A 24,854-nucleotide genomic window follows, 5' to 3' on the forward strand; every position below is an offset into this window, starting at 1 on the left:
AGTTCTATATTAGTAGGGTAGATTTTATGGAATTATAACATTTAAACATAGGTTGTGGTAATATTTATCGAAATTGAGGACAAAAATAAGATGCTGAAAGATGGCAAGGTAATACCATCTAATGTTACTGTGTAAATAAGAGAATCCCTAAATAAACAGCCCCACTGTATTGTAGAGCTATATCCTTTTTTATCAGGCTTTTTAATTGATTTTGAAAACATCAAAATGTAAACAACTTGAGTACATTTAAAATGATAAAGCAATTGAATTCTTTAACAGGAATTAGCAATGTTTGTTACTTTAAGGTTCATCTTTACTCAAACATAAAATAAATGAGCCATTGAAATGTCAAGAAACTATACGAATCAGTGAAAATACATAAAATTAATTGATTTCTTAATTATGCACATTTATACTTTTCATATAAGTTTGTAAACAACTAATTTGCAGAAGGGAATACATTGGCTGGCTGTTGCTAAGCTACCAGTCTTCCTGTTTAAGACCAGTTAGAAGTTTCTAGAGCAGAAGAAACAGCATGTACATATGTAATTTCAAAAATGCAAACAAAGGTTATTTTGAATAAGGGCAATTTCAAATCAGATTTAAGAAATCTAATAGGCGATTTACCTGGGTAATTCAGCTTTATTGTTGATAAATCTTAAAATGCATCCAAGCGCAAATATTTTCTGCATGGCTATCGCTCCTTATTCTTCAGGAAAAAAATCAAATAATTCTTCCTACTCAAAGTATATAAGTTTTTTATATGTGGGTTTTTTTTAAAAAAAGAGTAAAAGCCAGCATTTTTTTGGCTTGATTGCACTATCAAGACATTAAGTCAGTTTGTGTGCCATTTTTAAAAGCTCACATTGCCTACCACATCTTCAGAATGTTAGGAGTTAGACTGTAGTGCCTCTTTTGGCACTCTGCCCTGTTTATACAGTAGACAAGCTGACATTTTACTTTAGCAAAAGGATTCTCATTCCATTCCTTCTATAGCAGATTACTTCAAGGAGCTCACAGGATGGAGGTTTTGGTCTTTTTAACTGTGTTTTAAGTGCTGAATAGTTCTTTGTCTCTATGACATGACATTACAGCCAAGTGCTTAAGGACAATTGTTTTGCCTAGTTTAAAAGATCTAGTAAGATCATGTGGTGTTGTTTTTTATGTGGTTGGGCAAATAATATGCAGTTTCTTTGACATTATTTTTGGATGTTGTTTTAGCAAAACTGCAGACAAAAGGCTCAATTGTACCTTACAAGGAATACCACACACTGGGATCTGTGAGGAGTTGCACCACCCTAAATTGAGAGCAGGAAAGAATTTTCCTTTGTGAATCCTTTAGGTTAAATGGTTATATTCTCCCTTCCAAAAGTAGAATTTATTCTGGTATACAAGACTGTGGCTGTACTTGGTTGTGGCTCAGGAGTATTCTCTTTCTCTTACCCACTTTGGTGCCATCAGGCTATAACTGGCTATAATTTTACAATGGTACTCATTTTACATTTTTACACACGGTAAAGAACAGAATATACTGGATTAAAATGTTAAGTCTGAGTTAGAAATATAGATGAATACATTAAATGAAGCATTTTACGTTCTCTTCATCTACTTTGTTTTCCTTCACCATGTCTGACAATGAGCATGAGGCTCAGTACATAGAATCACATTTGCCAAGTCTCTTGATTTTGTTTTTCATGCTTTAGGGCAGGGATGGGGAACCGTTTTTTAGTTGGGGGCCACCAACCCCCAGAAAAATCAATCAGGGCCACCAGAGGCAAGTGGTGAAGAAAGGAAACACCTCCATCAAACTCATCAGCAGGGGAAAGGGAAGCCGAACAAGAAGACCCTGACTCGCTTTGCTTCCTCCAGCAGCAGGGGGAGCTGTGCTCATGCTACAGGCCCATGGCAAGTCTCCAAGGGACATGGTATCAGATTTAAGTATCAGAATCTGTCCCTGATACAGACAAAACGAAACAACTGCCTAAAAAAACAAATCAAAATTTGTTCTTTCTGTAGTTCTGCCAGCCACAGGGGGGCGAGAAATGACCATACTTGGTCCTGCAAAATCCCTCTTCCGGGACCAGTTAGGTCCCCAGGGTGCTAGATTAGGGAGGTTCAACCTGCATTGACAGCCATGCATAGAAGAAATACAGCTGTGCATATATTCATATAGCAAGAAGGGACTGGATGAGAGTTAATTTCAATAAACAATAATTTAAAGCCTTCTCTGAATATTTTTATCTCTTCCTACTTGGAAATGTATAGTATTAGACATCCTCCCCCTTTTTTTAACTGTTGTGTCACTAATGAGTTAAAAGATTGGAGAAGATAGAATTCTGTTTTGCTGCCAGAATAGACTAGTAGCAGTCGGGAATGCATGCCTCTTGGTTTGTAATAAATTTAATCTAATTTAATTTTTAATCTTTCAATTGGACTTTCTACTGAAGGTCAAATTTAATCCAAATATGTGTTCACACAGTTTTCAAAATAGTCTTGCTGCTACTTCACATAGCAGTGACAGCTTTAAAAGAAGCTAAGGAAGGTTTTGATTTATCAAGATTATTAGAACTTAGATTAATTAAGTTTGTAATCAGATTTCAAGCATCATGTTCCAGGCCAGGGATTTCTCTTGTTTTGTTTCAAATGTCATTCCCAGGGCAAGCTCCGCTAAACTGCATTTTCATGCTTTGGTGAGAAATGATTGCAGGTTTTGATTTCCATTACAGAATCATTAATATTGTTAATGAGGGTTCTCTTGGATAAGCATACTTAAAGAGGATCATCCCTGGGAATTGGGTGTATTATAGTTTGAGCATTTATTAATTGGCATTTATAGGGCTGTCTGCCTTTGGTTGGATTTATACATTTATTTGTATTTTATTAGTGACTGTGATAATGGTTTGGTTTAAATTAAGACCCATGAAAAGTTGCATTTTTTTTTTCAACAGTTCTTTTTTGCTTAGAATGAGAAGCGTACTACATTTTAAATACAGGCTGCATCTCCAAAAACCGGGACTCCCTCGTTCTGCAATGTCCATGGTCCAGCAGACTTGGTGGGGAGCCCCGGTGGCAAGAGGGCTGGCAGCCTCAGTAGCAAAGCCAGGGCCGCATGGCTCTGGTAGTGGGGTCAGGGCCAGAGACGTGCAGCTGTGGCAGCCCCATTAGCAGGGCTGGGGATGTGGCAGTTGGAGCTGCTGCGGGGGTGGTTAGGACTGGCAGTGGGAAGGAGAGACAGGCTGGTAGCAGGGGACCTCCCCTGGTCTTGCAAATTCCCTCGTTCGGGATCCATCAGGTCCTGAGGGTGCTAGACTAGAGACGTCCCATCTGTACATCCATTTTGGCTTTTTTATTCTGTATCATTTGTGATATTTCCCAGGTTGTGAAGTGGCTGAAACATGGGATATAGTGCTGGTGAAGGAAGGAGAGGGTTGTACCCCTCAACTTGCAATCCTGATTCCTCAAATATTGTGTTCTTGAGGCCATTTATTCTCCCAGAGTGAAATCATTGAAGAACTTCTGTTCTTACTGAGTGCCTCTTACTGAAGTCTTCAGCTCCAATTGGAGCAAAATCTGACCCTAAATTTGCTACTGTGTAAATGGGTGAAGAACTTGACCTCAAACTCAGCTATCAGTAAAGGAGCGATTAGGAACCTGCTTTAGGTTGGGAGCCGCTGACCCACAGAAAAATCAGTTGGAGGCTGCATGCAAGAGAGAAGCCAAAAACAACCCCTCCTTCCCATTGATGTGGTCCCCTGACTGAGAAGGAGAGAGACACTCCCTGTATTCCCCTCAAACAACAGAGCCAGAGGGGCACAGGCTAGTAGATTTTATGTGCTCCGGCCCTGTGATGGGGTGGCGAGGGGACTAGAGCTCCAGTGTGGGCTCGCTAATGCTGGGGTGAAGCCCTGAGCCATGGGGGTGCATCTAGCCCCTGGGCCTTCGATTACTCTCTCCTGCCATAAAGTGCTTAAAATGTAGGGATACACCTTCCATAAAAACTGCCTAACAACATGGAAACAGTGATGCTTAAAAAAAAAAAAGCCAGATTCTTATTTACTTTAAAACCTCTTTATGCCACTCTGGCAATGTAAACGAACAAAGACCTTTCAGTGGGGATAAATGTAACTTAGTCCCACTTTTAAGACCTTTTATACTGCAAGATTGATATAAAAGGGCCTTAATATAAGTGAGAGCATTGCACATTATGTACATGTAGATATTCTACCTTTCCTCTTCATTCTAATAAGCAGGGCTTAATGAACGGCAGTGAAAACCGATCGCCAGCGCCATACTGCGCATGCGCAAGAGCCACAACGCGCATGCGCGTGCCGCGAATGAACGGGGCACGTGGCTGAAATCTACTCGCCACGGGCAAGTAGATTGTATTGTTTGTCGAGCCCTGCTAATAAGTACATTCTGAAATACTGGCTTACGTGTGATAAGAAAATCATCCTTCAGCATCTTCATCCTTTGTCATGAAAGCAGGTCAACTGGAGGCATTGAATGGTAGGAAAACATTCAGAAATATATATCTCAAACTTTCTGTGTTTGTGAATGTTTTAATTCACATGAATATAAGCACTTGTTAAAGTGATGGACTTAGAGCATGGATCAGAGCCAACTGTAGCACAATCAGGAATTGAAATTTATATTTACTTAAAGTGGAGCACTTGCTATATTTGTTCTTGGACCCATTCCAAAAAAGCAATGGAAGTTGGAGGGATAGATGTCAATCTCATGTAGCTTAAGACCTGATACCTTGTAACCACCAGAGCTAGAAACAATATTTTTTTTCATACTGCTGAAAAGATGGAAACTCTACCCACAGCTATCCCAGTGGATAAAGTATTTATTTATTGGCCTTGGATGCTCACAAAAATCACACCTTTCTGAATTTTGTTCTTTTTGGTCTTGTTTTTCTTGTTGTTTGAAGTCATGCATAATTTTGTGACTGCTCTCTTGAAAACCATTAGAGCTATAATCCAATGATTTATTCTGTCTTAAAGCTTAGAAAGTTGGCTTTCAGATGGTATAAAGCATTAGTTAAGCTACCATAAAGTATTACTGTGCTCTAACTCTTGTGTGAGATGGGCTACTAGAATAATATTGAGAAGAGGATTAGTTGGCAGTCCAGTACAAGGAGCAAGACACTTTTGGGAGCATTGGTCCTGGACCAGCGATAGGAAAGAAAATATCGTTATACCTGTGAAAAGCATCTCCATTCTTGTTTAGCTGATCTGTTCCAGTTCTGTACTTTTATGATCAGAGACTGCAAATTGTATTGAATTTAGTGTGTTTTTGTGTGTTTCAGTGTTCCTTAAGATTTAACATGGGACTTTTTATATAAGGTCTCCAACCTTTTTAAGCATGAGATCACTTTTTGAGTTTAAGTACAATCCAAGATCTACCTCAAATATAAATATCCTTGCCCCACCTGCTCCTTCTCCGAGGCACCATCCCTGCTCACTCCCTCCTCCTTCTCACTCATCCTCACTCACTTTCATCAGGCTGGGGCAGAGGGTTGGGTTCTCGGGACTGGAGCAGGGGCTTAGGGTGCGGGAGGGGGGCCATGACTGAGGTAGGGCTTCAGGATGTGGGCTCCGACTGGGCACTGTTTACCTCAGGTGGCTCCTGGCTGGTGGTGCAGTGGGGCTAACTCACCCCTGCACTGGCCCTGGACCACTCCTTAAAGCAGCCAGCAAACTCCATCCCAAGTCCAAGTTATTCCCCCCTCTCTGCTTTGTGGAGAAAGGATACAGAGTGAGAGAGGGAATCTTAACAACAACACCCCTCCTCTGCCTCCCCTCCCCTGTACAGCAAGCAGGAGGCTCCCCAGGGAGAGGGGCAGCTCCAAGGCAAAGGCCAGGAGATGAGCAGCAGTGGGTGGAGGGGCAGCTTAAGTGTCTGAACTTGATAGCATCTTGGCCAAACCAGTCAGGATCACCTGACAGAGGCTCCAAGATCTCCAGTAGATCCCGATCTGCTGGCTGGTGATCACTGACATAAGGACAGAGCTGAGGGAGTAGGACTGATAAGAGATTTTAAGGCATGATTTTGTGTATGGTGTCTGATACACACCAGACTGTGATTTTTTTTTTTAATAATGGAATGTGGTGTCAGTATATATTTGTGTGTAGGGGAAGCCCTAGAAAAAAATCTGTCTTGTCACAACCAGAATTCCTTTGAAGAAGTACACATTGGATTGGTAGTTCTCCCTCATTTTGAACCTCAGAGCTGGCCTGCTGAGAAGGGAGAAAGTCAAAGATGAGCCATATCCACACAGAAGCTTCAGGGGGTAGCCGAATTAGTCTGTACAGGAAAAAACAACAAATGGTCTGGTAGCACCTTATAGACTAACAAAACATGTAGATGGTATCATGAGCTTTTGTGGGCACAGCCCACTTCTTTAGCTCTACTAACCAGGAATAATAACTAGGAATGTAGGTTTGGCACTAAAAGAAATTGTGGCTGACCTGCATGCAAAGGGTGAGGGAAAGCTGCTTGACTTCATTTCTTCCAGCCCTCTTTTGCATGTACTGCATGCTAAAGTAGTGGCTTTTTGTGCCTTCATTTTTAATATTGTCAGAATAACTTAATTCTTAGAATATATGTGTGCCCATTTTTAATAAGGTATCTGTCTTCTCTAATGTGTCTGTCACTGATACCTGTTCTAAAATGTAAGGAGGTGGAGAAGTTTGTGTTTCTGCCACATTTTGTTTGCATATTTGAGGAATCTTTGCATCAGGTAATGTTTTATTTTTGATATTAAGTTCAGATCCCAATACAGATATCAGTGTTATAGTTTCTTCGGCTGTTCCACAGAATGAACTTCTTTCATTTGTTTAATCTGATTCAGACTTTTAAGTATCAGTCTTATTGTAGAAATATTTGTTCAACAGTTTGGGATTTGTTCCAACAAGAAAAAATGAAAGAATGATTCATTTCACTCTCACTGTCAGCTTAGGTAGCTCAGGCTTCCTGTTGCTGATCACTAATGCAAACTTACAGTGCATGTGACCCTGGAGCAAGTTAAAATTGCAAGAATTCTCAAAGCCAGTGCGATCCTGTTGGGTAGAGATCTGTGCTAGATGAGTCATTCAGTGGTTAATTAATCAGTAGGTCTTTCATTGTACATTTTCACAAAAATCACAATTTGTCATGGTGAAGAATTTGTAGAAATCATGTTATGAACTCAAACCTTATCTGTAATTAAACTAAAAATAAATTTTCAGGAATGTCATATTTTTGGTTGTTACCGTGATAGTCCATTTGTATTAGAGTTGCCAGGTGTGTCTAATTTATTATTGGAACACCCCGTTGTAAAGGGATCCTGGTGACTCTTGGCAGCACTGCTGGCATGGCAAGGCTGGCAGGCTCCTAGATGAAGGGACTGCCACAGGGGCTCTGTATGCTCCCTTCAACCTGAGCACTGGGACAGCAGCTCCCATTTGCTGGTTACCACAGCATGCAGAGCCCCATGGCCACCACTTTGCCTAGGACCCAGGGGGACATAACACTGCTTCCAGGGAGCTTTCTGAGGTAAATGTTGCCCAGAGTCCACACACCAACCCCCTTTTCCTGCCCCACCTGGAGCTCTCTCCTACCCTTCAGCACTGGGCCCACCACAGAGCCCTCACCCCCCTCCCTTACCCTGATCCCCTGCCCCAGCCCAGTGAAAATGAGCCAGGGTGGAGGAGAGCTAGTAAAGGAGGGAGAGGAATGTAGTGAGCTAGGGTGGGGCCTTGAGGAATGGGTGGGGTTTAAGGGTGTTTTGTGATTAGGAAGCTGGCAACCCTATTCTTATGTTCTGTTCTGAACATGGGGTTCTTTTGTTTTCATGCATTAATGTTGGAGAGAGATGTCAAGAGACTAAGACTTCAACACTCTATTCATAGCATTAGGAGTCACTGTAACTAAGGAGGGTGATGGAAGTTAAAGTCTACCCTTCTGAGAGCTTTGGAATGGAGGACCATTTTTAAATGAATTTGCCATTTTATTTCATGATATTCTATGTTAAGAATGTAGGAGAGGCATATTGTGGTGATATGCTTTATTAATTGGGTTGAGCATTCTACACAACCTTCAAGTGGTAGAGAGGCCCTGTTGAAAGCCAGGCTAGGAGGAAATTAATGTAATGTTGCATTTGCAAAGATGCCACAGAATAAATAACTGTACAGCCTAGCTTGCATAGATTGTACAATTGAAATGCTTGCATGCCACATTCAGTACTGGGGGTTTCTATGGAAATACTGTGGTTAAAAGTGAAGTCAGTATTGTTAACCTGGTTCATTAACTCTGAAGTAAATCTTCTTAAGAAGTAAAAAGATATAAAAAGTACAACAGGAGTAAATAATAGAAATGGTTCCTAGAAATTCGGAGTGGGGGATTATAGACCAATGCAGTTTTAAAAAAAAAGCCTGTTTGTGCACTGCGGATATTCAGAAATTATGCTTGCAGGTTGAAGGCCATGGCTAATTAGCAACTGCTTAACAAAGACGCAATGATTGTGTATGATTATTATATGGGAGGTGGGGGCTAAGAAAATTTTAGGTAAACATTGATAAGAGGAAAATATAAAATACCAACTTATTTTAAAGTAGTATCTTGTCTATGCAGTACATTGCTGTTTTGAGCGGATTCCTCTGAAAAAAAACTAGACACACTATTATCTATTTTGTTTTCAACATCATCCTATGCAGAGTATCAATGTGTTGTAATATACAGAACTCTCATTTGTTCTTCTCTTTATCTTAGCCCTACCCTTTTCTATATTTTACACAACCAGTTTCCATAGTGACATCTGGTGGTGATTATGAAATGTTGATTACTGTGCTTGAAATATGTATTTCTGGTTTACAAGTAAAAGGTTATTTTAATTTTATTTCTCGTATTACACACTAACTTTTCCAGAAAATAATCAAAAACTTCTGGTGCTAAATTACTTAGATAACCTAATATAGTGTTGAACTTGTACTGTAACAAGAGGGTAAATAAAGTCCAAAGACTTCAAATAAGTCGTAATTAATATCTTTGGGGCAGGAATGTTAAATGATAAGCTAATTCTCCAGGGAGGTTAGAAAAGAAAATAGATTTACAAATATTGAAATAATACATTATACAAATTCAGACCCTTTTAATACTAATGTTTTTTTTTTAAATATTCGGGTTAGCCTATACATGCACAGCTTGTAGAATCTTTGTCATTCATGTTTTGGGTTTGGTGGTGTTTTTGTTTTGTTTTCTGACATGCTCTTTATATTTATGGGCATTTAATATTATTGCTTTTTGTCCCTCTTCTTCAACAGGTGTAATAGAAACGGCTGATTGGCTGGACCGTGAGACTACTTCACATTACTGGTTAACTGTTTATGCAACAGACCATGGTGTTGTACCTTTGTCTTCTTTCATTGACATCTACATAGAAGTTGGGGATGTTAATGATAATGCTCCACAGACAACAGAACCTGTTTATTACCCAGAAGTCATAGAGAATTCACCTAAGGATGTATCTGTCATTCAGATTGAGGCATTTGATCCTGATTCCAGCTCTAGTGAAAAATTGACCTACAAGATTACAAGTGGAAACCCACAAGGATTCTTCTCAATAAACCTCAAAACTGGTATGTATATATTCTACATGTCTATTAATTTATTGTCCTGTGTAAATGCAGTGGAATGGACATAATTCAGAAAGTATTTTTTAAACATGTTGGACATAATATGACCCTCATGTAACTTTCCTTCAAGCTGCTTCTGTTTTTTTTCTCTTGTGCTTAATATTGATAGGCAATTAGCATTGGATCAATTATCTGCCATTTTTTGATTTAAGTAAATCCACTGAAATCAATATGGACTACAGTACGTGTGTAACTGTTCACCATTGTAAAGAGTTAATAATCTGGCATATAATTTGAGAATAAAAACATTCTCCAGTTTACCAGATACAGTTCTGTTGTTGTGTTCTGAAAATTTGGGGAAAATATAGAAATTTCACAGTATCTAACCAAGAAGCATAAATAAAAGAAAGGAATGATGCTGAAAATAGAAGTACCTAAATGTGTGTAAGAATGGAGAGCTGGAAAGCTAAATACTGTTGTCACTTTTAAATGAAATAAAAACTAGGGATGTTAAATTTCGATTAATCAGCTAATCAAGTAGTCAATGGAATTTCCATTGACTACTCAATTAGTTAATGAGGGGGGTGCCTGTTGTGCCTCTCCCTTTGAAATGCAGACAGCGGGAACCCACTGGTGCAGGTTCCCCTCTGGGCCTCTTCCTTTGAATGTACGAGAGCCTCAGGCGACTCGTGTACATTTGAAAGGGAGAGGAGCAGCAGTGGGACCGGTGCGAGTGGGACTGTTCTAATCCTTGCTCATGCCATTTCCCCACTGCCCCCGACCTGTGCTGTCCCCCACGGTCATGGTACTTGCCCCCTTGCTTTCTTTCTGATAGTTCTTACTATACTAGGTGCTTACATCCCTAATTAAAACAGTAAACATTACTTCAAACAATGTGAAAATGATCAGCTAATATCTGCCTTTGGATGACCGTAGAAAACATTAACGAGATATGTATGCTATTTTTCATTAGCCTTTTATTAAAGGTACAGGAAGTGGTACAAATGCGGAACTTTGTCACTGATTCTCAGTTTAATCATATCAGTTTTTAGGGCACAACTTTGCATTGTATGTGTAAGGTATGTGGAGATGCTAAGTTACAGTTGGAATCCCAGGAAGCATTTCTGCTGAGTCAACTGAAAATGCCTCTTGGGGATCCTGGGAGTCATGTATATAACAGCTGAGCTTTGACTTTATGCACACCCTGCTACCCTCTCTGGGCAGGTTAGTATTACTAGTACAAGCAGTGGTTTCACTCTCCAACCACAAAGTCTAGGGAACAAAGGAAGTAATTCTGCATTTCCCTTTCCTGCTCTACTCTAGCCCCCAATGCCATTTTCCCATTGAACAGGGGATTCAGAAGACCAAAACTTTGTTAAAATCCTATATCTAAATAATATGGAAAATGGTGATTTCAGACTAATATATCTACCTTTTCCTTTGCTCCCAGGCCTGCACAAATAGATGACATCTAACAAGAAGTACAACAGCATAAAAAAAACCCCCACAAATAAATGAAATTAAATGTCCTCACCAAAAATGTATATGCCTTTTGTTACTTATTCCCTGTTTCCATCTTATGGCAAGGCAGAAGGCATTGCATAGTCAAAAAAATTGATTAATTACTGGCTTTTATATATGGAAATGAGGCTCTTTATTACTTTGAGTGGAAGTCAGAAAAGATCCAGGTGTTCGGGAAAGAAATTGCTGGAGTCAGATAGGCAAACACAAAGGACTAAAGAAATTTGATTCTGATATTTTTCATATTGCTTTATTAGCCATTTACTTCAGGAGAGAGGCTTCAGATATTATTATAGATTTGCAGGGCCAAGGGCGAGTAGATTGTAACCCGGAAGAGCTGGGTTCCGGCGATCTGCGCATGTGCAGAACAATCTTTGCATACGCAGATTGCCGGACAGCGTGGCTGGCGAGCGGGGCTCGCCGCAGTTCGGCGAGCCCTATAGATTTGTCATAATGCTGGCCCTTTAAGGCAGATGCCTAGAATACTTGTACCAAGCTGCAGTGGAGAGAATGATCTGCCCTGTATTCACCTGTTTAAGTAGATAGAAAGCACTTAATTAAAGAGCACATGGTCCTAAAAAAGGGCTTACGAGACCTCAGCTGAAAAAAGTTCCTGAGAAGAAAGGAAGCTCCAGAGGAGAGGAGCTGCTAGGGAATCTAAACTAAGCAAAAGCTTTCCAAGCAAGGATGCCTGGAAGAGACCCTGAACAACTGGGAGAGAGATTACAGAGCTAGCTGGGCTGTGGAGACGCCTGAGGCCTTACAGCTGCTGAAACTTGGAGATACTTTGGTTTGGGACTGTAAAGTTTTGTGCATGCTCTGAGGTAAAAGGCTTAAATCTTTGTACAGGTTGGACCTTGCTGGTCCGGCACCCTCAGAACCTGACTGGTCCTGAACAAGGGGATTTGCTGAGCCAGAAAAGGTTCCTGCCCTCATGACCGTGCTGCCACTGGGGTAGGGTTCTAGCTTGCCCCTGCTGCTATCCTTGGCCCCGCTAGTGCAGGGGCTGGAGTGCCATGGCCAGAGCTGTGCAGTCAGGGCAGAGCTCCGCAGCCTCCTGGCTCTGCAGTTGGGACAGGGTGGAAGGACAGGGACGGAGCTTCACGGCCCATGGCCAGAGCTCCCTGGCTGCTGCTGGGGCTAAGGCTGGAGTTCTCTGGCCTCTAGAGCCAAAACACGTCCGAATCTCCACAACAGGGGATGGGGCCAAAGCTCCTTGGCTGCCGCTGGGGTTGGAGCTTCACAGCTGCGGCCAGGCTAGAGCTCCCCGACTGCTGGGGCCAGGGAGCTCTGCTGGGGCCAGAACTCCCCACCATGCTATCCGTCCCCTCTCCCGACCACATATGTATTCTGGGCTCCCAGCTAAGTCTCTGGTGCCCCTTACGGTGCTCCTGCCCCACCACCAGACCTCTCTCTTCCTGGGCTCTGTGGTCCAGGAACATCTTTGGTTCGTGCCAGACCACAGATGTTGCCAGACCACGGCGTCCTGGTTAAGGGAGGTACGACTTGTACTTGTTTCATAACATTTTATTTATAGTGTTTGGCTTCTCCTAGACCTAGATGAGTGTGCCCTCAGTGTTACCTTGTAAGAGGAGAAGCTGAGGCTGGCCACAGCAGTGCCACACCTAGTGACAAGGGGATGCTTGGGAGGCAATGAGACGCCTGCTAGAGGTATGAATTGCTATATAGAAAACAAATGTATAAAAAAATTCCACACAATTATATGTAGTGCTAACCTTTCACAGATGCTGCCAGTTCACAGAGTGGCTATTTAAACACAAGCATACTGAGGAGAGGAAAGATGGAATTTTTCCAGTGGTGGATTTCAGCTGAGGAAGAAAATCTAAAACAAGATGAGTCTTGATCTTTCCTCATATCCATGATTTCATCAGTATAGTGGGACCCTCCTGGAACAGATTCAGATAAATATGTATTTGAGACACTATAGTGCAGTAGTTTTCAAACTTTTTATGCCCAAGATCACTTTCTCAATTTAAGGGCAACCCAAGATCTATCCTGCCTCTTACTCAAAGCCCTACAGCGACCTCGCCATCTCCTTTCTCTCCCTTACCCACTTTCACTGGGCTCGGCAGGGGTTTAGGGTGCAGAAAGGAGAACAGGATACTGGCTTTGAGAGGGGGGTTGGCGCTGGTCCAGGTGCTTTGGGGGCACAGGATGGGGCTTGAGGGTGTAGGAGGGGGTATAGGTTGCTGGCTCTGAGAGAGGGTTCAGGGCTGGGGCAGCAGTGCAGGTTGGGGGGCAGGAGTGAGATCAGAATGCAAATATGGTGCATATGCTGGCTCTGGGAGGGTGCTTAGGGCTGAGACTTCAGGTGCAGGAAGGGTCAGGGATGCTTGTTCTTGAAGAAGGGCCAGGGCAAGGCCTTGGAGTGCTGTGGATTGGTGTGTGAATTCCTGTGGGGAGGCACTTAACTTCCAGTGGCTTCCAGTCCATGGCACAGCAAGGATGAGACAGGCTCCCTGCCTACCATGAGCCCACACACCACTCCTGGAAGGAGTCAATGTGCCCCTTTGGTCATGGCCAGGGAGCACGTGTCTCTGCGCTGCCCCTTCTCCCCCTCAGCTCCGTTCCCGGCCAATGGGAGCCGAGGGAGATGATGCTTGCAGGCAGGAGCAGCACACCAAGATTCTTGCCCTCTCTCTCTCCCTCACACATGAGGCTGCGCTGGCCCTATTTCTGGGAATGGACAGGCATGGGGCTAGAGCAAGCAGGGAACCTGTCCATTCCCAGCAGCCCCACTCCACCCAGATTGCGATCTATGGGGATACTCCCCAGGGTCGACTAGTCAACTGGTTAGTGACAACTTTTTAGTGTAGGATGTTACTTTCAAACCTCTTGTTTGCTTTTACATAGCTAAATAAAAGTATAGGATAGTGACTTAGGAGATCTGACTCTGTTTGACTTGATATTTGACAAGTCACTTACTTCATTTTAGAGAAGAGTTATATTTATCTATTCTGAAGGGATTTGATGAGTTGTGTTCATGAATTCTTTTGTAATGCAGTGCATTTTTGTTTCATTTATTTTACATAATGCAATTACTTTAAAATATATATTTCCTGAAAGTGAAATCCTCTTGTGGCAGGATGCTGTTTTTCTGTTATTATTTCCTGTAATTTTGTACTGTTTTTATCATTTTTTCTTATCCTGAAAAGTCCACTAAAAGAAAAGGGTTGCGCTTTAACAGACCAAGTAATAATGGCTCAGCAGGTAAAACACTTGAATTCAGATGGTAAAAAGGAGTTTTGTTAATTACCTCTGGACTACAGCCATTAAGTTGTAGCCCACAAACAAAGGGGGTTGATTGACTCACAGCAAGGCAGCCTTTGAATATATGTTTCACATAGGTGTATTAGTTCTGCTCTACTGTGGTATAAACCAGGCTCTTTGTTAGAGTTCAAGCTATATTATTAACAGTGGGTGTGTCTAGACTGTAAGTGCTACAAGAGCACAGCTGCAGTCAGATCCCCCAATGGGGGAGGGGAGGGTGGAAGGGGTAGTTGCCATGGGGCCCAGTCATTTAAAAGGGCCCTGGGATCCCAGTCACCACTACTAAGGCAGTGGCCAGCACCCTGGACTGTTTAAATTGCCACCAAAGCCCACAGTGGCGAGGACCAGACAGTACTGAACAATGGCTGAGGGATGCTAGCTCCAGCCTCACGTCTTTCACCTGAGGCCCTCCCCTTTCGGGGGCCAGGATTCACTGCCATGCACACGTCTTGCCCAGGGCCGTGGCAGTTTTGTCAGCAGTTCTGGCTGCAGTGCTCCAGCTGCAGCACCATAGTGCTCGTAGTATAGACACTAGTTACAGAGCTAAAAGGGGCTTTTCTGTCATTTATAGTTTGTTTCATTTCTACTCCAGATCATTATCTGAAGAAGTGGGTTTTGCCCATGAAAGCCCATGATACTTACGGCGGTATCTGCCCACCCTGCCACAATAATAGGGCTATTCCAGAGTGCGGTCGCCACTTGATTGGTCACCGCCGCATGCCTCTTACTTCAGGGCAGCAAGGCTTAATAGCCAGAGTCAATGAGTGCAGCGGGTTGCTCCTGTTTGGAGACCTGGGCCCATCCTGCCTCACCAGGTCCTGACCCAGGGCCCTATGAGCATGGGGCTTGCCTACCGCTCCCTCTTAGCAGGGGGTCCAGCCAAAACATGCTGAGGATGCCTGGGTGGGAGGGGCAGCTCTTGCACCCTCCCTGGGTTGCTTCCTACCTGTCCCGTTGGGGCATTGTCCCACATAGCCATTGGTTTTCCCCATTCTCCAGTTATGGTTTTTCCCTGGGTCTCCGTAGGGGTTGAGAAGTCACTGCCTTCTGGCCCTTCAGCTCCCTCTATGTGGACTGCGGGCTGTAACAGCGCGGGAGCTCCATCTAGCGAACTTTCCCCTTCACTGGCCAGTCCAGACTGAGCTGCTCCTTGGCCTTTTATACTGCCCCAGCATTTGGAGCATGCCATGTTGGGTCGAAGGGGTGGGACTACCTCCACTCTCAGGGTTTTCACCCCTCCCAATCTAGTGTGGGGTATGCCTGCCCCATCACAATACTACCTATACTTTTGTTAGACTCTAAGGTGCCACAGGACTACTTGTTTTTATAGCTTGAGTGTCTACCCGGTAGTGTCTACATGATACCAACAGGTGGAATTGAACCTGTGACCTGTGGAGCTTAGAACATGAGCCTCTACCACATAAACTAATATGGTAGACTCTACCATATTAGTTTATGTGGTGAGTCTGTCTAACTCACTGTTCTAAGCTCCAGAGGTCCCAGGTTCGATTCTGCCTTTTGTGTCCGTTATCTTAATTATGTTTCTGAGTGTGAACTCCCCCCAACCCCCAGCTGAGGTAGCTGTGTTGGACTATGTTTTAGGTGTAGACCACCTTTCAGAGTGAGACCTGAAAGGATAATGTTTTGAGGTGTGTGGAGGGGAAAAAAACAGGTGGTGTTTAGAGAATGAAATGGGGGATTACAGGAAGAGAAAGGATGGCCTCCTGTTTCAGGAAGTTGAATGTCACGCTGAAGAATTGGCTTCTGCCTCTGCCACCGAGCTCTTGTGTGATCCTAGTCAATTTGCTTAAACCCAGATTATCACAGGTAGTTGCTAAATCGGTGTTAGTTGCTTTCTGGGTGCCCAATATGAGACACCTAGGATCAAGCTTGTAGAAGTGCTGAGTGATTTATTACTGCAACTGAAGTCAGTTTGATCTTTTGTTAACATATAAAATGTTATGAAAATGCTAATATCTTTGGAAAATCAGGTAGTAGGTATCTTAATCTGGGCAGCCAAAATTTACGGACATTTTTTACAATTTTTGCCTTAATCTGTGCACCTCCACCTACAACATTGGTACTTTCTAGGTAGTAGATTTCATCTTCTCTCACCTACTTTTTATTCAGAGATTGGAAGAGAAAAATAAGCTTTTTTTGCTTAACTTTGGGTGAACAAATCATTGAAATGAACTATTTCAATATACTTAAATGAAGAAAAACATTCTCTCAGTGTAGCAGAAGAAGCTAGTGCTGTCAAAAGCACTTCAAACTCTGGTGCTCAGCCAGTGGCTTCAGCCAATTCAGTTATTTGACTTTCTCTAAGACTGGCTGGAAATATGTACCACTTAATATTTTTGTGTTTAAAAAAAAAAAAATGATTTTAATAGATTATCATAAATTTAGCCCTTAAAGCAAGTTGTAATCCTTTCAAATTTACTTTTCTGTTATTTATAATAAATCTATTTAATTTCTATGAAATATATAATTTTAAAAACCTGCTTCATTTTATTTATTTTTTAAAATAATCTATTTTCTTACGGTCTTTCAGGAAGGATATTGTAACATGTACATAGAAGGGAAATGGATTAAAATTTCATGGGCCGTGTTAATCCTGGTATTTCCTTATGGGTTCTTGATTTTGAAACCCTTATGTTCTTTTGAAATAACTTTTTTGATATAACTGATAGTTTTGCTACATTTTTGGCTTTTTTAAAGTTCTTGAATACTACTTTTTTTTTTTTTAAATAAAAAAGGCTGTTAGGAATTTTGCTAGTATGTGGCAGCTTCTGAAATTCAAAACATAACCTTTGGACCTTTAAAATGTACATAATGCTAACATTTGTGTTTGAATTATAGGCTTTTTTAGAAAATTCCACCTTCATTTTTATACATGAGTCCTGCCATATAATATCGATTTAATTTAATTGAAGAAAGTTTAACCATAAACAATGAGATTAAAATTTTGTTCATACTTAGTGTAAGGATCCTGCTGTCAATTTACTAGTCTTCGCTAATCCAGAGCATTGTAAAGTCCTAAAAGGTTAATAGTCATTGGGTATAATGGCAGATTGTCCAGGTCACGTTCTCATATCAGTTTATAACTATTCCTACCCTTCAAAGCAATGTCAGTTTTCTGTGGCTGATCAGGAGACTGAGTAAAGTGTAATAGGAAATAGCTACAGCTGCAAACAACTTCCAAGGGTTTCCGATATCGCTGGAGAGTTACTTAGTGAGGAAATGAAGGACTTGTGGCTACACTGTGTTATACTTCTTTATATAAAGGAAACCTCTATTGTTTAACATTGTGGTTCTTCATCCTGGTTGAGCCAACATTTCAAAACTAGGATCAAACATCTTTTGTTAAGTCCTGTGCTAAAGCTGCTAAAAAGCCAAAATTGCATTTAGCTACAATTTTTTAATTGTTCAAACTGTGTCAATTTATTCCCTAGCCATTTCTGCCACAAACCTTGTAATGTATATCTTAATTATATGATTAGCTTTTACTTATTTGATATATTTTGAAGAGAGGAAAAAATGAAGATGTGCAGTCTTGCTGTGGTCATCTAAATTTTGGTCTTATTGAAATTAAGAGAACTCTGAATTGGTCCCGGACTGTAATACTGCAGTTGCAATCAATGGGGATTGCACATACAGACTGAGGTCAGAATATAGCTGTACATATGGAGACAGAATTTAATTTATCACATGACTACTATTCTTTATAAAAATACTCTAACAAGAATTTGAAGATATGTGACTGCACTATTGATAGATTTATTTCACACGTTGTCTGCAGTCTTTTAAATGAATATTTTTTCTTCTTAACTATAGTTCCAATATACTCTGTTAAAAAAGAGAATAAGGTATGAAGTGAGGAGGAAAAAAAAAGAACCGTACCCCAGAATTGCTGCCACTCTTAATTGCTGGTAAACCTCATTGCAGGAGGAATAACAGCTAATTCGAAGTAGGGCTTTAATTCGGAATCCCATTTCACTGCCGCGTGTAGACATGGGCAGTTACTTCAGGCTAGTCAATTTCTAAAATGGTGACTGGCCGGGAACATGCTAATGAAGTGCAGGATATTTAAATCCTACACTTCATTTGCAATTTCGGTCGCCCTCATTAGCCTTCCTAGATCGAACTAGGGGGCTAGTGTAGACATACTCTAAGTTAGGCCATAAGATACTGTTCTAATTTAGGGTATGTCTACACTTGCACCCTCTTTGAGAGAGGGCTGCAAATGAAGACATTTGAAATTGCAAATGAAGCCGGGATTTAAATATTCCACTCTTCATTTGCATATTCACATTGTGGCACTATTTCGAAATAACAGACGCAGTGTAGATGCTGTTATTTCGAGAGAAAACTCTTCTCTCAAAATTACCGGCAAACCTCATTGAATGAGGAATAAGGGTTATTTCGAGAGAAGGGTTTTCTCTCGAAATAACCGCATCTACACCGCGTCTATTATTTTCCTGTCAGAAAGTGAAAATTGACAAGAATCCTGTAGCAGGGCACATCATTTTGATTTTTCCTGACTGAAAAAATTAAATGTTTAGGCAAAATTGAAATTTTCTCCAACATTTTGGTTTTGCAAAAGGCATTCTTTTAGCTCAGAAAATAATTTTGACTAGCTTTCAAAAATGTATCTGCTTGTTTTTAATAATGCAAAATTTGTTCCTATTCAGAAATGGTTAGGTACTTCCAGCTTGGCTTTCTGTTGAGTTCCTGTTTGATGGAAATCCAAAGACAAACCTAGCAATAAAGGGAGCGTGGACTTGACATCTGGTGTAGTGGTGATGGGGAGTTAGGTATAATTAGGGATGTTAAAATACGTTAATTTTTCTAAACATGGAACCGCTGAAATTTTCAGTGGTTATGTGTTTACACGCAATGGGGCATGTGGAAATAGGTGCTCTCAGGCAGCTGCCTTTTAAGGTGGCTTCCCATGAGCACTGGCTTCAGCATGCCTCCCCCCCACCCTCTCCCCCACTGCTTCTGATACAGATTCACCTGCTACTGCCTCTGTGGGAGGCAGCGCGTGGTGTCAGGGGGTGGGCATGCAGCTCCACAGAAGCTGACATGCGCAGATGGAAACTGGCTTAAAAACTGGCCCCCCTTGCACTCTGGCTCCCACCTTCCTCCACCCCCTCAAGCTGCCTCTGATACTGAGGCAGCAAGGGGGGGAGGGTGCGTGTAACTGTGCAGGTTAACTTATGAGCCCAAGTAGGGATGTAAGTGACTAGTCAACTACCTGATTATCGGGTAGTTGAGTAGTTGACTAGTCACTTCCACCCCACCCTTTGCTATCTTATCAGAAAGAGGCAGCAATGGGGGCGGGAGGAGCAGGAGCCAGTGCTGGGGGGAGCTGGGGAAGGGGAGGCAGAGGTAAGGTGGGGGATGAGGCACAAGCCAGGAATAAACTGATTCTCGGTTCACACCCGATCCCCCCACTTTGCTTCTTCCATTTAAATGTATTGAGCCACTAGACTCTTAATACATTTAAAAGGCAGAGCTGCAGCAGGGTTAGCTCCTGTATCTGGTGCAGTGGAGCACCGACCCTCTTCCTCAGAGAAAAGTGTGGCAGGGTTCAGTTTGAGGATTGGGTGTAAATAATTAAACAAATGATAACCTGTACAGTGCAGGTTATCCGTACTTATAACAAATATTACCAGATGTTTTTGGTGAATAAATTCACAGACTAATTGAACCATATCCTTTTTCTCCAGTCTTTCTTCTGGCATGGCTGGCCTACTCTTCTTGATGGAAGATTTCTACACCCAAACTTTGTTGTCTGTCATTATTCTTTATCCTTCTTTCTCCCTAGTAGCAGCACTGAAGCACTCTCTTTAGCATAGGATGTATTTTAGGTCTCTGCTCTGTGCAATCGCTTAAGAATGGTTTGAAATTCCACCATTGAAATAGGAAGAGGAGTTAATTGAATTTCTCAGAGGAGTGGTCATGTTTGTCTGTAACTTTAAATACGAGTAGTCCTTTGGCACATTAGAGGCTAACAGAAATATATAGGATCATGAGCTTTTGTGGTTAGGATCCACTTCATCAGAGGAGTTGAATTCATTTGATGAAGTGGGTCTTCAACACCATGAAAGCTCATGATGCTGTATATTTTTGTTAGTCTCTAAGGTGGCACAGGACTACTCGTTAATTAAATTTGTTCATGAAAAAGGATGAAGGGGGTCTGGTGAAGACAGAGAAGCTTCAAGTCCTAATTTAAAATAGGGGCAGTATGTTGTGCTTATTTTTATTTGATTGAGCCCACTTGCCACTTGGTATCCGTAGTTCAGGATAAGTTAGATGATTAATGTTGAAGTTCTTTGTATATTGTTGTTATTAAATTTGCTTTAATTTTGATAATCTGCATAAGGAGCGAATAACTTGTAGTGATGTACACACACAAATCACATATAGAAATCTTAAATTAATCTATAAAGCTATCAGGGGGAGTATTTCTGATATCACTTTGAACTCCTCCTTCCTCTGGATTTCTGTAAATTTGCATAATATGTCCAACATAAGCCATTCATAATATCAAAGGGTAAAAAGATAGTGGAGAAGAATCCCCCATAGCAGAGAGCTGTTATATTTTCAGATGAACTTCTCTACTTTCACGTAGATATGATTTAGAGATGGGGGAGACAATTCCAAGAAGATATATGTTAAACTCATAGCTGAGTAGCCCATAAAAAAATCAAAAATTAAGAATCCTGTTTCTTCCTTTCAAAGTCAGAATTTTGTAGCTGAAAAAAACCCAACATTCATTATGAGGCTGCCCAGTTAATTCCTGAAAAAATAAAAAGATGTAAAAATATGGTAACTAGCCATTACTTGCTATTTCAGTTTTGTGAGAAATGTGTCATGTCTAGGCACAATACCTTCCAAATCTGCTATTTTCATATGCATATTTTGAATCTGTTAGAAAATTCTCCACTTTTCTCTTGGTAGAAGAGAGGGTGTTACGTATACAAAACGTTTCCATATGTGAAGCCATTACTCAGTTCTCAGTTAGAGCCTTCCTATGGTATAGAAGACTTGATTCCCAACAATTTACAGAATGATGGAATTCTGCACAATCAATCAATCACTCAATAAATAAATAACCCCACATACAACATTTAAAAATTCAGCAAAATTCTGCATATTTTGTTTGTCAAAATAACTCAATCACATCAGTTTCAATTATTTTGGTAATGTATTTCAAAACACCTGTCAACAAGTATGTAACAATACAGAAAATGAAAAAAGAGTCAGGAAACATTTTTTGATTAATAGGTTCCTTACTAAGTAGATGAATACAAAACTCTGAGTAATAATTCTTTTATACTACAGCACAGAAAGGCACTCAAAAGAAGTCTTGGGGTAGTTAGAAGTAATGGAGGAGCTTAGGGAGAGGAAAGTAATTGCTGCAAAGGAACCTGGGTATGAACTCAAACATTTATTGGATATGGATGGGAAATGTATGGAACAGATTTTGGGGGGAAGGGGCAGGTGATGGAGAGCCTTTAGATGTTGGTTATCTCTTAGTCTCTCCCATTTAGTCAGGCACTGCCTCTGGCCCCATGTGTCTGTGCCCCTGTTCAGTTTTGCCCTTTCCCCCTTCAGCTCTGCATCCCCTTCTCTGTCCATGTGTCCTAGCACTCCCTCAAATGTTCCCGCAACTCACCTCCATGTGTTTCTGGACCTCCCCTTCTCTGTTAGGGTTGCCGAATTTGGAAGAATTCATAGAGATTTCATCCCATGACAGACAGTCTTTAATTAAAAATTAATCTTTAATTCCTGAAGACTCCAGGACAATCATGGCAAATTGGCAATCCCAACCTCTCCTCATGTGGCCCTGCATCTCCCCCTCGCTTCCATGGCCCTGTGTATTCACTCTCCATTCATCCACTGCCCCAGAATGCCCTCTCCCAGTAGCCCTTATGAACCCCTGTTGACTCCCCCCCCCCCCCCCCCCAGCAGCCCCACACTATCTGTCTCCCCATGGCTCCTGACCTGGCCCCCCAGCGGCAGTGAAGAAGACAGGCTCTTTCTCTTTCTTATCATGTCTGGGGCTTTCTAGGACTGTCTGTTCTGTTCTAGCATCACAATGCCCTCTGGTGGGAAAAGGACTGAACTGCAACAACTTTTCAGTGGAAGTTTCCTTAAACAAAAAACAAAAAATGTGCAGCACAAGAAATATGCATGCACGCACTGGTGCAGAATTCCCCCAGGAGTATCAAGTGGAACGGAATACAGCAGTTATTGATGATGATGAAGGAAAGCCATCTTTTTATAACTGAAAAGCTTTCAGAGGAACCTGTGAATTTAAAGTCTAGTATTCTAAAGAAATCCCTGTAAGTTGGGTAAATTGAAAACTAAATAATTATTCATTCAAAAAAAACCAAAGCAATCAAACAGAATTTTAATACTTTAACTCAGAAAGTCATGCTTCCCATGTGTATTTATTTTTGTCACATAAGTAGAATGTAATCAGATTTGTTGAGATTTTTATTCTTTGTTAAAAGCCGGTTCCCCCCAGCACCATCTCTGCAGGGGGTAGGGGTAGCTGGGACTTGGCACAAGCCGGGAATCAGGTGATTCCCGACTCACACCTAGTCCCAGATGTGTATTAAGAGCCAACATTTAAAAGGCTGAAGCATAGCTCTGGATCCCTCCTGCTGCACTTTAGCCTTTTAAATGTATTAAGAGCCTGTGTAAAAAGCAGAGCCTCAATGGGGTTAACTCCCACTCCCTGCTTATTGACTAATCGACTAGCTGATGGAAAATCTATTGACTAGTCAATTAGTTAAACTAAATTTAACATCCCTAGTTTGAATACAGGTGACCCCCGCACTTATGACCTATTTGGTTCCTGGAAAACAGTCATAAGTTGAGGCGTCGTAAGTCAAACCCTTATTTCCCATAGGCTCAATATTATAAGTGGCTATTCCGTTCCTCAAAACCCATTTCATACCCTAAAAATACCAAAATTGACTATGGAAATGGAGGAAAACTAAACTAAATGGTTTAAATAATGCACAAAGTAACTAAGTAGTGTGGTGGAGATGCATGCAGTTCAAGTAGCAGCTGCAAACTGGCGAGCCTGACTGACCTTGTGCATTTCCTATTTTGGGATGATGCGTGGAGTCTGTGTTGTACGCCATCGTAAATACGAGCGGCGAATGTATATTGGGGTTTTTTAGGTGCTATCTCGCATGAAAAAAATGGCCATAAATGCAGGGGATCGTAAGTCGGGCGGTTGTAAGTTGGGGGTCGCCTGTATAGTATCTTTACATTTAGGTCAAATTTTGGTGTTGATCATTCTGTGTGAAGTTAGAATGACTCCATTGACTTGAGTGGAGTTACTCTAGGCAGTGTTTCTCAACCGTTGTTTATAAAGTACTCCCAGCCCCCCCGCTCTAACCCAGTGCACCCACCCCTCCCACAGAGCCAGGCACCTCTGGCCCCCTGCTCTAACCCAGTGCCCTCCCCTTCCCACAGAGCGAGGCACCCCAACACCTCCACTCCGACCCAATGCCCCTCTCCTCTCCTCCCTCAAAGCCAGGCACTGGACATATGGTACCTGCTCCCTTCACCTGGCCCTGCCTCAGCGTCTTGTCCGCAGGAAACAAGCGGCCCGCCAGCGCCGGGCTCGCCGTGTGGAGCTGTGCACTCCCACCCCAGCCCAGCACCCTGCTAACACGGCACCTGGAGGCAACTGCCTTCTCTCAGTACACCACTGATGTGGGGAGATCCTTTGGAGCAAAGCTTATTGTGCCACTTCATTGCCTTTTAGCTCTTCTCTGCAGCGCCATGGGGAAGGGGCAATGGGGATGAGGTGTACTGAGCTGCTGGCGAGGGTGGAGGTAATGTGCATCTCCAGGTTCAGCTGCTCTCCCCACTGGAGCACCCCAGAGAGGTGGCTGTGGTAGTGATTTTTTTTTTTCTCCCAGTCCAAAACCGCCCCCCAACTTGGAAATGCCCTGGATCTCACCAGAGCTGCCACAGCTGCAAGCTTTCCTCACCATGGCTGGGGTGCATGCGCAGACCAGCTGTTGACAGCCTGGTGCGCGGCTCCGACCATTTAATTTGATAGGTAGGTGCCGCTGCTCCCTCCCCGATTGCCTTTGCAGAGCAAAATCTCAGAAATTTTTTGCCAAATTTCACTTGCGTTGATGTACTCCCTCCAGACTTCTCCACATACCCCTAAGGGTACGTGTACCACCTGTTGAGAAACTGCTCTAAGGTACACTGAGGTTATGAAGATGAAAATCTGCTCTTCAATGTTTGCTTTCCAAGGACAAAGTTAGAACATTGTAATAAAATAAGGCAACAGCATGCAGTTAGTCTATCTAACATCTTGTATGGGGTATGTCGGAAAGTTTTCTCTCCAAAAAGGCAGTTCTTTTTATGTAGTATATTAAG

At 42.0% G+C, this 24,854-nt stretch overlaps 1 protein-coding gene across 5 annotated transcripts in view; it reads left to right on the forward strand.

The window, feature by feature from the left end:
- The window catches only part of FAT1 (FAT atypical cadherin 1), a 168,038-nt gene that overhangs the window by 43,835 nt on the left and 99,349 nt on the right, over nt 1-24,854 (forward strand). For all 5 annotated transcript variants that reach the window (XM_006128452.5, XM_006128448.3, XM_089777886.1 and 2 more), the window contains exon 3: nt 9,306-9,620. In XM_006128452.5, the coding sequence (XP_006128514.3) occupies nt 9,306-9,620 (315 nt within the window). The remainder of the gene's footprint in view (nt 1-9,305; nt 9,621-24,854) is intronic.

Source organism: Pelodiscus sinensis, chromosome 4 (genome assembly GCF_052426305.1).
Source record: "Pelodiscus sinensis isolate ZL-2025 chromosome 4, ASM5242630v1, whole genome shotgun sequence".
In the NCBI taxonomy this organism is placed as follows: Eukaryota; Metazoa; Chordata; order Testudines; family Trionychidae; genus Pelodiscus; species Pelodiscus sinensis.